The following is a 16,397-nucleotide window of genomic DNA, read 5'->3' on the forward strand; positions in this document are numbered from 1 at the left end:
ATGGCTTTGTTTTTTCAAGGTTAGGTCAAACGATTGCAGATGCTAAATGCTAAATTGCAGCGTTTTTGCATAACGCGCCAAAAATTGTGTCTGCGTGCCGTGCAGTGGCCAGCGATTATCACCGTGACCTCTCTTCCGGTCGTGAGTTGTGGCTCACAGTGATGATTATTACAGACACTACTGTAGCCTTGTTCTGTCTGGTCATGTCCTCAAAAATAAACGAATAAATCCCATCCCACCCATCAAATTTCTTTTTCTTTTTTTTCAAAAAGAAATCTGGTGACGAGTGCTTCTTTATTCATTTATTTTTTGAGATTTGAGTTCATTCATTGACAAAGTCAAGCACCCAGTGTAGAGAATTAGACTACAATGTGTTTAGCGTGCTTCCTGGTCCTTCAGTGAGTGGTCATGTCCTCTCAGTAGCTCACCTGAAGAACAGATTGAGGTTAGTCCTAGTCATTTGAAGTGGAGCATTGCAGGAAGCAGGGTTTGTGTGTGCGTGTGTGCGTGTGTGCGTGCGCGTCTTCGTGTGCGTGTGCACGTGCGTGCGCGTGCGTGTGCGTGCGTGCGCGTGCGTGCGCGTGCGTGCGTGCGCGTGCGTGCGTGTGTGTGTGTGAGTGTGTGTATGTGTGTGACCGGTTTTGTGCTCTGGCGGTGGGGGAATGGGGAACTGAGGTGGAGCAAGTATACAGATCAGAGGTGGTGAAATCTACCTCACTGTGTGTCTGTGCCTGTGTCGGTGCGTGTGCGTTTGCACGTGCGTCTGTGTCTGTGTGTGTTTGTGTGCGTGCGTGTGTGTGTGTTTGTGGTCTCACGGTCAGGGAGAGGACACCAGCAAACGACTCAAGCATGCCTCTAGTTCACATCTTAGCAGGCTCTCCCTGACTTTAGCTACAATAAACACATTACCAGAACCACCCCTCTTTTGACAGCTTGGAAAAAAGGCGTCACTTTTTTTCTCTCGATTTTTCGAACGATTTTTTCCCCCCTCTCGCAGCTGTCACTGTGTGTGTGTGTGTGTGTGTGTGTGTGTGTGTGTGTGTGTGTGTGTGTGTGTGTGTGTGTGTGTGTGTGTGTGTGTGTGTGTGTGTGTGTGTGTGTGTGCGTGCGTGCGTGCGTGCGTGCGTGCGTGCGTGCGTGCGTGCGTGCGTGCGTGCGTGTGTGTGTGCATGTGTGCGTAGTCAAATGTGTGTGTGAGCGTTCGTGTGGTTAACACACACATGGGAGCCTAATTATTGTCAATGCTTGACTTTGATTTGTGAACACACACAGGCAAAAAAGCAACGCCTTGCTTTCACATAGGCAATGCTTTCACATACTGTAGGCAAGATTCAAAATCAGATACTAATTATAGACCTGCCTGTTTTACAGGCACACACACACACACACACACACACACACACACACACGCACGCACGCACACACACACACACACACACACACACACACACACACGCACACACACACACGCGCACACACACACACACACTCACAAACGCACACTCACAAACACACACACACACACAGCAGACGGAGCACAAACGACAGACACTGTCACTTTTTTTCTGACGGCTGACGGAAGGCTGCTAGGCAATATACAGTATACAGAGAGAAGAGCAAATGAAGAGCTCTTTTCCAAAATGAGATATATCCATTTTATAGAATGTTGGGAAATTGACATTTTTGTATTGGGCATTCCGTTGAATTGCATTACAAAATGCATTTTATAGAGGTTTAAAAAGCATGTTCTCAAAACATTTGAATGGCAAGAATTTACACATAGATGATAGGACTACTTACGTATCAGTCAATTCCAATATTAAAATGCAAAAAGTCAAAAATGGTATGGATATAGCGTTTTGGAAAAGAGCTCTTCAAATAGAGAGGGGAAATGAAAGCACATTGCTCACACTGCCCATCAAAGCGCTCCCTTGCGACCGGCTGCCAAGCGGCTCTGTTGATTGGCCAAATGGAACCGAGGGAGGTAGTAGTAGGGCTGGGCGATATGGAAAAAAAACATATCACGATATGGATTACTACCCGTAGGCTACTGAAGGCTACCCGAGGGCTACTTTTGTTCAAAATCCTCTACTGATGTTTTGGCATCATTCTCAAATCACACTATTATTAAATGATAATTTGCTTATAGGTTATAAAGAAAAAATAATCACATTTAAATTAAGAAAAGCATTAACTGTGACTAAAATCTGGTAGTCATCACTGTTTAATAACATCCTTGGTGGGCACCTCAGAAGCTCCTGGAGGGCTACCTGGCGCCCGCGGGCACCACGTTGGTGACACCTGGCATAGAAGAATGCAGGTGGCGGGCTGGAGAGGCGGTAGTCCGTCCCCCTGGCATCATTGGCAGCTGAGCTGAGCTGAGCTGCGCTGCGCTCCCTCCTGCTAGGTGTTGATGCAGCTCCAGGATGGTGCGACGGATGGTTGGTGCTGCACACCACACGAGTGCCAGAGCAGATGGGAGAAGGGGAGAAGCGGCTGCCCAAACTGACATTATGTAACGCAGAGTGTGAAGTCGCCCAGCAGCTCTGCTGCGTTACTGCTGCAGTCGCATTTGGTATCTGTCTGTCTGTCTGACTGTCTGTATCAGCGCCAGGGACGGAGCTATAGGGAGGGCGAGCAGGGCATTTGCCCCTGGGTCCAGGGCACTCTTGCATTGCTGGTGGGGACCCAATTGTGATATTGTCAGGTCATGTAGGGGGTCCGATAAGCATTTCGCCCTAGGGCCCTGTGTACAATTGTTCCGCTACTGATTGGTGCATGTCTATCAGTGCATGTAGTTTTGTTTTACTATGTACTTGTCTATGGATGTGTGTCAGTTATCACTTTTGTTTGAGTGACTGTGTGGGCATGCTCATGCTCTCTACCGGCATGTGCCTGTCTGTTTAAAAACCCTGTACAGCACATCAGTAGAGTGCTAAGAGTGCTCCTTCACGCTGCCCTCAGAAATCACTCTTGTATCAGAGGACTCCCAGCCAATGACTGTCTCTCAGCCTCTGCACTTGACATCTAATACTCATTCCAGCAGAGAGATATGACGAGACGCTTTCATTTTGATGTGCGGTACCTCTGACTGAGTGAGCAGGAATAGTAATGGGACCTCTAGCAGTGTGTGTGTAGGAAGAGTCCTGTCAGCTTAATGCTGTAACATAATTAGGAAACTAGCTTTTGATGACTGTTGGGAAAGGAGGACGAGCATATTTGTTTCAGATGTCAGCGCTTATGTATACATTTGTGTATGTACGCAGTGAGTGAGTCTGCAAGTTCTTTAAAAAGCACTGGCATTATCCTGTTAGGCCCACGTTGTTAGGCAGGCAGTGAGCAAACATTGCTGAGCGTCTGTCATTGGTAAGTAGATCACATTTCCAGAGCGAGGGCCTTGTTTCTCCGACTCACTCTGTACGTACTGCAGAATGGGCCACTGAGAGGCCGCTGACCATTTTAGGCGGCCGGCCGTGGACTACACAAATCAAAGAAAGGCGTGGAGCGTTTACATTGGAGGTGAGGTCAGCTCACTTTATTTCCTGTTCAGAGAGAGAGAGAGAAGGAGAGAAGGAGAGAGACTGTGTGGTGAAATGAAAGAGACAACTTTCTTCACAGACACAAGCCTGTTTTGCTTGTTTTGGATGACAGATCATGGATTAAACATCCCTCTTTGTGTCTTTTTTGATGTGGCGCTGCGCTTTTAAGAAATTGATGAGCTAAGCGACTGAAATGTCAATAACCAGGATAAGCAGACATGACGTCAGTGTTATTGGTAAGCCATTCGTCACGGGGATCACTTTCATCAGTGTAGACTTTGCCTGCCGCCTTCGCATCGCTCCCGGGGAAGGCTGCCCTTTGAGCTTCTCCGCCGAGCGCAATGGTGGACAGGCTTTGGAGACGCAGCGCTGAGTTTTTCGCCAGCAAGAGGTCGTTCCGACGGCCGAGGTCTGTGCACACCGCGGAGGAGTGTGCCAAGGAGTGAGTAACACCCCCAGCCATCTTTTTTTTTCGAAGTGAATCGCAGCGCAGAGGGGTCGCACCACCCTTCATTAATATGCACATACGTGTACTTGGTACTGTGGTGACTTGAGGTGACAGTGCCATTGGGAAGTGTGAGGGGCAATCACTCTTGTCAGAGACTTTGCTGATAATGTCGCTCATTTCCACTCCTTGGGGTTGAAAGAGAGATGGCCAGAAAGAGAGAGAGAGACAGAGAGAGATGGATTGAGTGCTATCCCCTTCTGTTTTTGTAGGAGTGAGAGTGACACGTTCGCTCCTGTGGGCACTAATGGTTTTGTTGTCTTGCTTTCCCGGCTTTTAGCATAAACATGACTTAGCCTAGAGCCACAACATTATGGCAACAGCTGGAGTATGATGAGAGTAGGCAGGAAGGAAGGCCTGTGTTGTTTAATATGGAAATGTAATGCACACCTTGTGTGAAGTGTGTAAGTGATGAATGCTGAGGGCGTTGACCAGGGCCCCGGACAGGTTTTGCTGGGCCCAAGACAAAGTCATCTGAAAGGGCCCCCCCATCCAATGCACATTATTGAATGAAAACTCAATTTTGGGCCCCCCCTGTCTCCCTGGGCCCGGGACAACTGACCCCTTTGTCCTCCCCTGTTGGCTACCCTGGTGGTGACTCATTATCAATGTGACATGGCTGCAAGCGGCACGTACGGACGTCTCCGTGTGTAGTATCTATTACGGCTTCCCTCAAGTCCACAGGAAATAGTCATAAAATAATTCCCTTAAAGGGCAATCAAGGAAACACCACCCTGGGCTGCTATGTGACTAACGAGCACTGGAGCAAAGGCATATTGTTATTGTTCAATTTTATTTGGTTCCATTTACGTACATCGAGTCAGTTTTATTGTCAAAAACTGTTTTTGGTCTTTACTTGATGTTTTTTGTTGATGTGTTGACATTCTCAAATGGAAACTGATATGAGGGACTATACTACACCTGTGTATGTACTGAAATTTGGCTTTGGATAAGACTACATTGTATTCTACTGCACTGTATTGCACTCTACAGTACAGTATGTCTATACTGGTATATGGTTAAAAACGTTGTGTGTTGTTCAGTACATTTCATCTTGACGTGATGCAAACTTTCCACTGAAATAGACTGTGTTCAAATAGACTGTTTCCTCAGCAGTTGCAGAAATATATCAAGTTTTGCCATGGCAACTTATCTTTGTCATTTCTCGTCAGCTGATATGTCGCACATGTAAAGCAGCAGCATTCCCACGCCTCATTGCCGCCTGTCTGTGTGTCTCGTTGTGTCGTTGCAGTGTGGAGGGAGATGTCCAGAGCGGTGAGCCCGGTCCGTCCCTGGAGGGCGGCGTCGGCTACGGCCACGGCCCACTGACCCACAGCTCGTCCATCAGTCCCGACCAGTTTGACGGCTCCGGCGTCTACGGCCACCCGGTGCAGTCCGGCCCCCAGCGGCCCCGCCGGCCCAAGCTGCAGCACTCGCAGTCCATCCTCCGCAAGCAGGCCGAGGAGGAGGCCATCAAGCGCTCGCGCTCGCTCTCCGAGAGCTATGAGCTCTCCACCGACCTCCAGGACAAACAGGTGACGTCACGTGGGATCTCTCTCTGGCCTCTGCCGATTGCACATCCGTTTCCCAACCAGGGGTATGTGTACCACTAGGGGTACGCGAGCACACCTCAGGGGGTACATGGAGAAATGTAAAAATAACAAATACATGGAGTGTAGCTACTCTGGGATAGCAGAATAGATATAGAGCATGCGTAAGGGGGTACTCTTCATATGACAACATGGCTTAGGGGGTACGCAGAACAAAAAAGGTTGGGAAATGCTGCTCTACTAGAGGGACCAATTACGTGTAGTAGCCTCTTACTGCAGATGGGGTCGCCGGCGGGCGTATTCACTATTGGCTGAAAATACTCAACTACATCACAACAACATTGCTATGACAGTACCAAGAGCCTTAAGTAACAGATTGAGACGTAGCCATTACAATTTTGGTGACGGTAAGGTTAATTACACCCTCAAAGCACATTGAACAAGTACCCTATGTTAATGTGCTAAGGCAAGCCCCCAGTTATAAATTTGCTGTTACCAGAATGGCAGTCACAATGTATTACTAAAGATTCTGCGTAATGTTGTTGTGGCGTAGTGTGATGGCAGTAAGGTCTTTTGGTAGAAACAGCATTCCATAGGAACAGCATGCATTATAGATCTATGTCTATACTTTTAAAAGAGCGTGCATACTTATTCTGTAAGACCTGGCTGTGTTTATATTTTGACTGTAACTTTATTGTGCTAGTGTCTTACATGAGCCGTGTAGTGCATTAACAATTGTGTATAAGGTTACTCAGAATGGCCTTTCTATGAAAGCCTCATCTGTGGTGGAATGCAAGCACCAGGAAGTTTAGCGCAGCTGTGCGGGAATGATACTGTGCAGAAATGTGGGTCTGCATCTCTGCAGTGTATGATCTCACTGCAGATATACACCCCTAGACTTTTGGTTGGACCTGACCCAGATTTAATATACGAACATCTTCACCAGGTTAGAGTCACTCCGTCTGAGAGTGGATTCAAAGATGGATTAGGTGTCTCCTAAAAAGCAGTGGCGTCTCGGCTGCATGCACTGCACATCCAACCTATTTTGACTACTGATGGAAAAGTACATTGTAGAAATAATAAATACCTGGCCCTCCCGTGGCGGTTGGGCACTTGCAGGGCCGGCACCACGGGGGGGGGGGCATTGGAGGGCATTGCCCCCCCCAGCCAAGCTGCTGTGCCCCCCCAGGGCTTATTCACCTAAACATATATGGTCATTAATATGCAACAAATGTGTATTTTTTTCCTGAATACAGTAAATATAAAGTATAAGATAAAATTCCACCTTTGCTTAATCACCATAGCCCTAATAAACAAATAAATGAATAGGCTACACTATTTAGACATTGACAGTAGACCTAAGTGTGAAATAATAAGTGAACATTGATCCTTTGAAATAATGGGATTGTCCCATATTTAAAAACAAAAGTACTGTTCCGTAGAGCTGAAACTGAGCCCACAATTTGGTTAAAATGCAGGAAATTGCATAAGAAATACACCATTTTTTGGGGGAGGACCCCCATACCCTCCGCCAAGGTGCCCCCCCATACTTCATCAAATGCCCGTCCAACGACTTGGTTCTGCAGCAGGGTCTGGGCACTCATCTGCCGAGCGGCTGAGCCGGGTTCGGTTCCCGACCCAGGTCCTTTGCCGGCCCTTCCCAGTCTCTCTCTCCCCACTCGTTTCCTGTCACCATCTTCACTGTACTATCATAAATAAAGTCAAGAAGACCAACATATATCTCTAAGAAATAATAAATACCCATGGATCAGGTGCCTACATACCATATACTATAATTGAAATATTTCAGTCCAACAGGTTTGTCTTCAGGGCAGTGCATTCTGTGGAGATATACTGTATGTGGCCATGTTTGTTTTTTGTTTCTGTTCTGTACACTTCAGGTCTATTTTTGTGCAAAGAAGCTTTACTTGACTTGCAAACGTTCTGTCCTTAGACCTTCATCAGGCCTGATGAAGGTCTAAGGACTGAAAGCTTGCAAGTCAAGTAAAGCTTCTTTGCACAAAAATAGACCTGAAGTGTGCGGATTGTCTTCCTTTTACACAGAAATTTCTACTGAATCCTGCACCTTCTAAACAGATGAGCGATGGCCTATCACAACTTGTTCCTGTTCTGTAACTTCTGTAACTTCCTATGTTCCTATGTTGCTTTGTACTGCAGGTAGAGATGCTAGAACGCAAATATGGGGGACGGTTCATAACACGGCACGCGGCGCGCACCATCCAGACGGCGTTCCGCCAGTACCAGATGAACAAGAACTTTGAGCGGCTGAGGAGTTCCATGTCCGAGAACCGCATGTCGCGCAGGATCGTGCTCTCCAACATGAGAATGCAGTTGTCCTTCGACGGACCCGAGAAAGTCCACAGCTCCTTCTTCGAGGGCAGGCAGGTGTCCCTGACGGAGGACGGCGGGAGCCAGCTGGGCGCCATGGTGGAGGAGTGCAGCAGCGAGATGGAGGACTCGCACGGCAACATGGCCTCGTCTCCGGCCGCGCAGAGCGACCTCACGGACGCCATCACCGAGCTGGAGGACGCCTTCTCCCGACAGGTCAAGTCGCTGGCAGAGTCCATCGACGACGCCCTGAACTGCCGCAGTCTCCACGGAGACGAGGGCCCCTCCTCGGAGCAGGTGATGATGTCGTCGCACCACCAGGAAGTGGAGCCAGAGATCGTGTACCAGATGCGGCCGGCGGCGCACCACCCGCACCCGCACGCCCACCACCACCGCCACAAGCTGGACGACATGATGGCCTCCTACAGCGACGTGACGCTCTTCATCGACGAGGAGGAGCTCTCGCCTCCCATCCACCTCACGCGCTCCTCCATGGACCAGCCGTCCAGCACCGAGTCGGACCAGCGGGCGCAGTCCATTAACTCTTCCCAGGAGTACTGGGACCCCAAGGACGAGAAAGACACGGACACCAGCCTGCGCAGCACCCCCTCGGTGGAGTGCCAGGAGCAGCGCCTGCGGGTGGACCACCTGCCACTGCTTACCATCGAGCCGCCCAGCGACAGCTCGGTCAGCGACCGCTCGGAGCGCGGCTCGGTCAAACAGAGGCAGCCGGTGTTCGAACCGCAACAGCCGCCGCCGCCGCAGCAGCAGCGTACAGTGGTGGGCCCGCCGACGGCCAGCCCCAAACACATCTCGCACGGACTCCCTCCGCGCGCGCCCTCACGCGACGAGGACCCCATCCGCCACCGGCACCACCGGCAGCTGGAGAGCCACCTGGCCATCAACGGTAATCGGCAAAGCAAGTCCGAGTCGGACTTCTCGGACGGCGACAACGACAGCATCAACAGCACGTCCAACTCCAACGACACCATCAACTGCAGCTCGGAGTCCTCGTCGCGCGACAGCCTGCGCGAGCAGACGCTCAGCAAGCAGACGTACCACAAGGAGACGCGCAACAGCTGGGACTCGCCCGCCTTCAGCAACGACGTCATCCGCAAGCGGCACTACCGCATCGGACTCAACCTCTTCAACAAGTACGTAAAGCTTCCAAAACAATTAAAAGTGAATTAAACTTAGGGCTGGGCGATATGGAAAAAAACCTATATCACAATATGGATTACTTTATATCACGATAACGATATATATCACGATATAACACAATTACATACGTTTTCAGTTATTCTCTTTATTTACTCTTTATTTTTTCATGTCACAAAACAACCTTTCTTTAAAATGGAAATTTTTATTCTTATTTTTACAGTTACATGAACTTATAGTGTGTATTGTGACAACATAAAATGTAATTAAATGATATTCAATTGTGTAAAATTGATCAAAATTACTATCACGATATAAAAGATATAGGAGAAAGGTCACGATATACACTTTTATATCGCGATAACGATATATATCATCATATTGCCCAGCCCTAATTAAACTAAATGTTTTTCTGTCTTGTGATCCTTTTCTTGTTTTGTGTTGCTTGTTGCGGGACTTTTAGCTGTGTCCTTTGTATGACATGTACTGTATATTTTTAGCTGCAGCCTTTGTATGAATAGTTTATCATTGTCTTGGTATGGAATGTCTGTTAAGGATTACTTTCTCAAAAGATTGTTTGTTTTGAAGAGCTCCTTAGATGTGGGTACATTTTAAAGGATGGTATGGCAAGGTTTTGTAACCATTGAAAAAGGCTGGGTATGCTGATCATGTTCTTGGTTTTGTGTTTAAAGCATGTAATGTAATTCTGTCCCAATGAAATAGTGACTCTTGAAGTGAACATATAGGTGTTGCACTACACCAACTCCTACATGTTCAATTCAAGAGTCACTATGTCATTGGGACAGAATTACATTACATTACATGCTAAAATGTAGATGAAGTTTTAGCTTTGTCCAGTCAGACACCTATTTTAAGTACATTTTGCTTTTGCGAATGAAAGCAGCTATGCTCATGGAGTATTTCCCTATACCATAGCCCAAAAAAGAACAGAATCCAAATATCACGCACAGAAATAGCACTGTGAACTGTAATTTGATTCCGTGTCATCTGGCTAGTTTTCCTCTTCACACCCATGGCTGCTTTTTTTCTATTTTTCACAGACAAACCCAATGAGTCTGCTGGCCCTTTTCAGGTGGCACTCCTGCCTAGAAACTTAACTTTGGACTCCCACATAAGTCCAGATTGGTTCCTGGCATCTGGCTCCTAACTATTTATATCCACAGTATTGTTTAATGTTTTGGTTTCTTTTTTAAGGCATGGAAAACTACCAAGTATAGACATTAGAATTATGTGGGACAGCGAGTTCAAGTTAAGTGCGAGTCATAACAATATTGCACAACTCAAGGTGACTTTTGTCGTGGCAGGAAGCCGGAGAAAGGTATTCAGTACCTGACAGAGAGGGGGTTCGTCCCTGACACCCCAGTAGGGGTGGCTCACTTCCTGCTTCAGAGGAAGGGCCTGAGTCGACAGATGATTGGAGAGTTTTTGGGCAACCGACAGAAGCAGTTCAACAGAGACGTGCTCGAGTGAGTATGAACCGACATGTCAATTACCCATCTCTTTCTGTCTGTCTTTCTTTCTGTCTTTCTTTCTTTCTTTCTTTCTTTCTTTCTTTCTTTCTTTCTTTCTTTCTTTCTTTCTTTCTTTCTTTTTGTGTTTTTGTGTATTTGATTAAGACAATGCAAATTAATATAGTCTGTCTTTGTCGCTTTTTGAGATATACACATATATGAGACTTTGCCAGTTCTTTGTGCAAGTTGTGTCACCTTACAAAACCAGCACAAGACAAGGAGGGTTAGGGAGGACCATTAAAGTAAGAAATTCCACTGCAGTACTAGAGGGAAATCATTATTTCAATATATGATAATGACTTACCATGAGCTACGTCTCCAAGGCTGTGTTCATCAGCAGTACCGTTTTTACTCATCATCATCATCGCTATGCACTGAGGAGATGTGCAAACAAAACATGTGGGCCATTCTCCTCGATTCCCTTAGATCTCTTTTGTTCTCTCTCTCTCTCTCTCTCTCTCTCTCTCTCTCTCTCTCTCTCTCTCTCTCTCTCTCTCTCTCTCTCTCTCTCTCTCCCTTGATCTTCCTTCACTTGCTCAGTCTCGTTGTCTCTCTGTCTTTGTTTTGTTTCTTTCTCTTTTTCTCTCCATCTCAGGAGTTCACTAAAGACCTTTTATTTCTTTTACTGCTCACGACCACAACCAGCTTTAACAAGGCTCCCCGCAGATGGAGTCATTTACTGTCTTTTTGCAAGCAATTTAATTCACGCAATTTGATTCGCATAGAACTAATCAGAGGAAGCTCCTCTGGCGCTACGCAGCATGTGAGCACAGTTTGGACCGAACGTGGAAACCTTGCCACAGCCGTGACAGAAATGTGTTGCTCGTTTTCGGGATCTGAAATAGATTTTCTTTTTGTTTTCGTTCTGCTCTGCTTTTGTTCTTTGTCACATAGTTTCATAGTTTCAGCAATTTTCCAGTTTAGCCTCAGAGGGAAGACAGAGTGGTCCCAATAAATGAATGAATGAATCAACGTGTGAGTAGAGTAAAGAGTAGAGTATCAGTTATTGATCCTGAGGGAAATTAAGGTGTCAAATAGCATACATACATAAATACAGAAGAAGACACAAAGACATCACACACGACATTGCACATATATTCACAAGGTCAAAGTGAATGAATGCAAAGATTGATGAATGGAATCTGGATGGAAAGTTGAATGCGATTAACGTGGCGATTAACATGGGAGTGAATGAATATGAACGTTCCCTGGCCCCTGCCATTAATCAAGTTCCTCCACTCTGCTCTAAATGAATGGACCCTGTGTTTTTGCGTGTTGTGTTTCAGCTGTGTGGTGGATGAGATGGACTTCTCAGGGACGGAGCTGGACGAGGCTCTCAGGAAATTCCAGGCCCACATCCGGGTGCAGGGGGAAGCACAGAAGGTGGAGCGGCTAATTGAGGCTTTCAGGTGAGGCCTGGCAAAAAAGGTCACAGTCGGGGGGTGGAGGGGGCACGGACGGTAGGGTTGCCACCCGTCCCTTGAAATACAGAATCGTACCTTATTTGGAAGTTAAGTCCCTTACTTTTTTCTAATTTTTCCTTAAAGTTCCTTATTTTCATGAATAGCTAAGGCTGAAACAGGCCACAAATTTGGTTAAAATGCAAGAAATGTCATCTACATTTTTTAATTTTTTTTCTGGGGGAGGACCCCCATACCCCACAACAATCAAGTGTCCTTTATTTGCATTTTTGAAAGGTGGCAACCCTAACGGACGGAAAAAGTGTTTGTCCACCCCTGAGAGCTGTCTCTCTCTCTCTCTCTCTCTGTGACACATGTGGAAAAACTGCCTTACCGTCAAGCCATTTGCTACTGCCTGGAAATATTTGCCTTGCTCACAGGGCGAGGTAATAAAATGGCTCATAGGTGAGTCATTGCTGACATTTGAGGGGCAAAAAAAGGATTTTAGGTATTCTTTTTTTCAGCGTTTTGCTTCATTTTGCTTCAGTTTTGCTTCCATTTCATTTTAACTATGGAGCCCTAATCCTGAAGTGCAATGCAACTGAGCAAATATGTGCATGATGTTACATGCTGTAGCATGATGCTACTGTTACGACCTGGCTCGTGACAAAAGCCGCAACATAAAAATGGAGACAACACAAAGATTTACAGGTCAAAATAGTAATCTTTTATTTACAAGTTCAAACTTCAATTGTCTAGGGTATGATCAAAATAGTGTTGGTGCAGTATGGCATGGACTGAGTAAATGAATGCAATGCATGTCAGTGAGTGGAGATTGGAGGCACATAGAGTAAAAGGGGGAGACAGACAGAACAGAGAGTAGGAGTAAGGAGAGAGACCGGCCGTGTGTTCGCACACACGGCCTAGGAGTGCCTACTGAGCTAGAGCAGAGCTCCGTCTTTTAAACAAGGCACCGCCCAGGTGCACTCAATGAGTCTTTCTCAAATGCAAGGCCAGTGTCCTTCCAAGTGTATCAGCCTAATTAGTCACGCCCAGTGATTGGATACTTTTTGGTGAACTCTACAGAATATCCAATCACTGGGTATGACTAATAAAGGATATCCAATCACTGGACGTGCCTAATTAGGCTGATACACTTGGAAGGACACTGGCCTTGCATTTGAGAGAGACCCTGACTGCAATTAACCCACCTGCTACCAGCCTTGCCCATGCACTGGCTAGCTAGCACCAGAAGGGGGCCGACAGGGTCGTCACACTACATACCTTGTTAAAGTGTACCCAATGAGGGGCAGCAGAAGAGGGACAGCAAAATAACCTAAGGCTCTTTTCCACTGCTGGTTGTCTTGTTGGCCCACAGCTCGACACAGCGCGTCTTAGCCGCCACTTTTTGCTTTCCGATTGAGCTGTGTCGTTCCCAATTGAAAAGCAAAAAGTGGCGGCCGAATCGCACTGTGTCGAGCTGTAGGCCTACCAGAAAACCGGCAATGGAAAAGAGCCTCTAGTGTAGCCTAAAGTCGTTTTTTTGTTTGTTTTATAGTCAGTGCCTTGATTTGTCTTTTTTAAATGCTTTTCTAGTCAGCGCTACTGCATCTGCAACCCCGGGGTGGTGCGCCAGTTCCGCAACCCTGACACCATCTTCATCCTGGCCTTCGCCATCATCCTCCTCAACACGGACATGTACAGCCCCAACGTCAAGCCCGAGAGGAAGATGAAGATGGAGGACTTCATCAAGAACCTCAGAGGTGAGAGAGAGAGAGACTTGATGATTGATGAGAAAAAGTCTGCTGCAAGACCAGGATTTCTTTTGCTCCCAATATTTTATTTTTTCGTGACGTTTCGGGTTTTACCCCTTCTAGGACTTTTTCTCAGAATCATCTAGTCACTTGTGGTCCTGCTCCCAGGTCAGACGTTCCTGTGGATGTGCGAGCTTTCCACCATTACCTCAGAGAGAGAGACTTGGACATCTTCCTCCTCAGAGATTCCCTCCAATCAGTAGTAGAGTAGAGTAGAGTAGAGTAGAGTAGAGTAGAGTAGAGTAGAGTAGAGTAGAGTAGAGTAGAGTAACTTTATTGATTCCCTCCCTTTATTGATTCCCTCCAATCAGTAATAGAGTAGAGTAGAGTAGAGTAACTTTATTGATTCCCTCCCTTTATTGATTCCCTCCAATCAGTAATAGAGCAGAGTAGAGTAGAGTAACTTTATTGATTCCCGAGGGGAAACTCGGGTGTCAAGTAGCTTACATAAATACACATAATGCCCACATGGACATTTAAAGACACATATAACACAGGTAATAGTCAGGGAGGGGAAAAATAAAAACTAAAGAAAAAATAAAAAGGCAGTGTGCAAAAACGTATTCTGTGTAGACAAATGTACAAAAAACATACTGACAGAGATGTCTATTCCTGCTTCTGAAAATAAACACTCCTGCCACATATTCGATTCGACACTTTCTTCTAAGCCGTCTAATCAGCACACACATCAGAAGTTGGCAGATAGGCTCATTAGTGAAATGGCCTTGGTTTAGTGCAAAGGCAGAAAGGAGGATAGGCTGCTGGATGTTTGGTGTCTGGAGCTCAGGTTGGCACTTGGTGCCTGCCGTGACAGACAAACTCAATATCAGTCACCGAACATTTTGATTATCAAGTCAGTCATGTGACATGCATATTGTTGATTAATCATTCTGTCGGAGTTCTGTGGCAGTTTAAATCTCAAGTGTATTCATGCATCGAGTCAGAACTGACTAATCACCATGACAACATGCATCATCAAGCTCTTTAGTCAAGCAGAAATGTACACACAGAGGAGATAAGAGCCCTTCATGCCACTATCACGACAGTCATTTGTCAGTACATCATATTAATCACAATCATCGTTGCAGTCAATCACTGTGGCGTTCATTGGGGCACAGCTGTTCAGGGGCCTCCTCATGCTTAGGCAGATGTGTTTAGCATAAATTATTAGCATATTTTCTACAACCAGCAGATTAAAATGCTTATCCACTTTATTGAGCCCACACCGATGACAGTGGTGAAGAAATAAAAAGGTTACATGATACATAGGAAAATATTTGGCTTAAATAATGCAACATATACATGCAATATGAACAATATGGAGAGCAAAAACGTTATTCTAATTCAGAAACATAGCCTACAGTAATGTGTACTTTTCTGAATTAGAATACTATGTGTTCTGTATGGTCTGCATAATTCCAAGCTTATTCTAACATTAAATTCTGAACACACAGTCTGATGGGCTGGATTCGTGAGTGCCGTAGCAATCAGTGACGTGCGTGCATAGCTGATTAACAAGCACCCAGGTTGCGTTGGCGACCGCGGAGTAGCAAACAGACTCGACAGACGTTGTCGTTCGGTCTATATAATTTGAACTATGTAATGGGGTTTAATCAAGGGAATTAAAATAACGGGGTAATTGACTTGCTTATTTGTGACGCGGTGGTGTGCGAACAGGGAGAACAAAATGTGTTCATTTGTTGCTGTGAGGCCCCTGCTTTCACTCACATTTAACATTGTGCGTTGTGTGTTGTTTGCATGCAGTGTGTCTCTAATGTATGCCTTCATCCGTACCCATGCGTAACGTGTGTGGTGTGTGTGCTGTGCGCATATGTGCAGGTGTGTGCGTGTGTATGTATGTGTGCATTTCCTATACTTGTTTTATGGGCATGTGTGGCCGTGCAGCATGGGTGCCCTCCGTTTGTGTACATGCAGGGGCGTAGCAGCAAATTGTGGGCCCTATGTACAATCAGTGCTAACGGACCCCCTCTCAGACTCACATCCCCATGAATCAGACACTGTATGTATGGGCCCCCTACATTGCCTGGTTACCTCCAGACCTAATCACAAGTGAGATTGTCTTTCAGATCGGAACGATTGGGTCAAAGACGTCCAACATGACAGTGTCCTTCATTGCTAACAGATGCTTTTGCTTACTGTAACTGTGCAAAACATGACAAACTGTTTTTTGAAAAGTGAATGCATGAAAGCCAAGCCAAAAAAAATCAATTTTTTGCATTTACAGTAAGCAAAAGTATCCGTTGCACTGAAGGACATGTTGGATGTCTTTGACCCGATTGTGTAGAAGTAAAGGCAGTATGGGAGTTCCCAGGCTACCCCCTATATACATGGGGCCCTGGCAACTCAGTCACAGTCTACCCTCCTGTGCGACACCCCTGCCCTCTGTACATGTTTTATGTCTGCTGATGTGCGTGGATGCCCTCCGTGTCTACTATAGTATCGTGTGCATGTTGTTCCTCTGCACCACCATAACTCTTGGCTGCTGTAAATCTGTGTGTGCGTGTGTGTGTGTGTGTGTGTGTGTGTGTG

The 16,397-nt window shown here is 46.3% G+C and overlaps 1 protein-coding gene across 7 annotated transcripts in view; it reads left to right on the forward strand.

Moving 5' to 3' along the window:
- The window catches only part of LOC134456628 (IQ motif and SEC7 domain-containing protein 1-like), a 204,914-nt gene that overhangs the window by 171,747 nt on the left and 16,770 nt on the right, over positions 1–16,397 (forward strand). For 6 of the 7 annotated variants that reach the window (XM_063208048.1, XM_063208053.1, XM_063208052.1 and 3 more), the window contains 5 exons: positions 5,297–5,579; positions 7,773–9,097; positions 10,427–10,588; positions 11,920–12,042; positions 13,630–13,796. In XM_063208048.1, coding sequence (XP_063064118.1) covers positions 5,297–5,579; positions 7,773–9,097; positions 10,427–10,588; positions 11,920–12,042; positions 13,630–13,796 — 2,060 coding nt within the window. Of the gene's footprint in view, positions 1–1,480; positions 3,982–5,296; positions 5,580–7,772; positions 9,098–10,426; positions 10,589–11,919; positions 12,043–13,629; positions 13,797–16,397 lie in introns of those variants that run through there. The other variant, XM_063208049.1, reaches the window with a different exon arrangement.

The sequence above is a fragment of the Engraulis encrasicolus genome, chromosome 10, assembly GCF_034702125.1.
Source record: "Engraulis encrasicolus isolate BLACKSEA-1 chromosome 10, IST_EnEncr_1.0, whole genome shotgun sequence".
Taxonomy (NCBI): domain Eukaryota; kingdom Metazoa; phylum Chordata; class Actinopteri; order Clupeiformes; family Engraulidae; genus Engraulis; species Engraulis encrasicolus.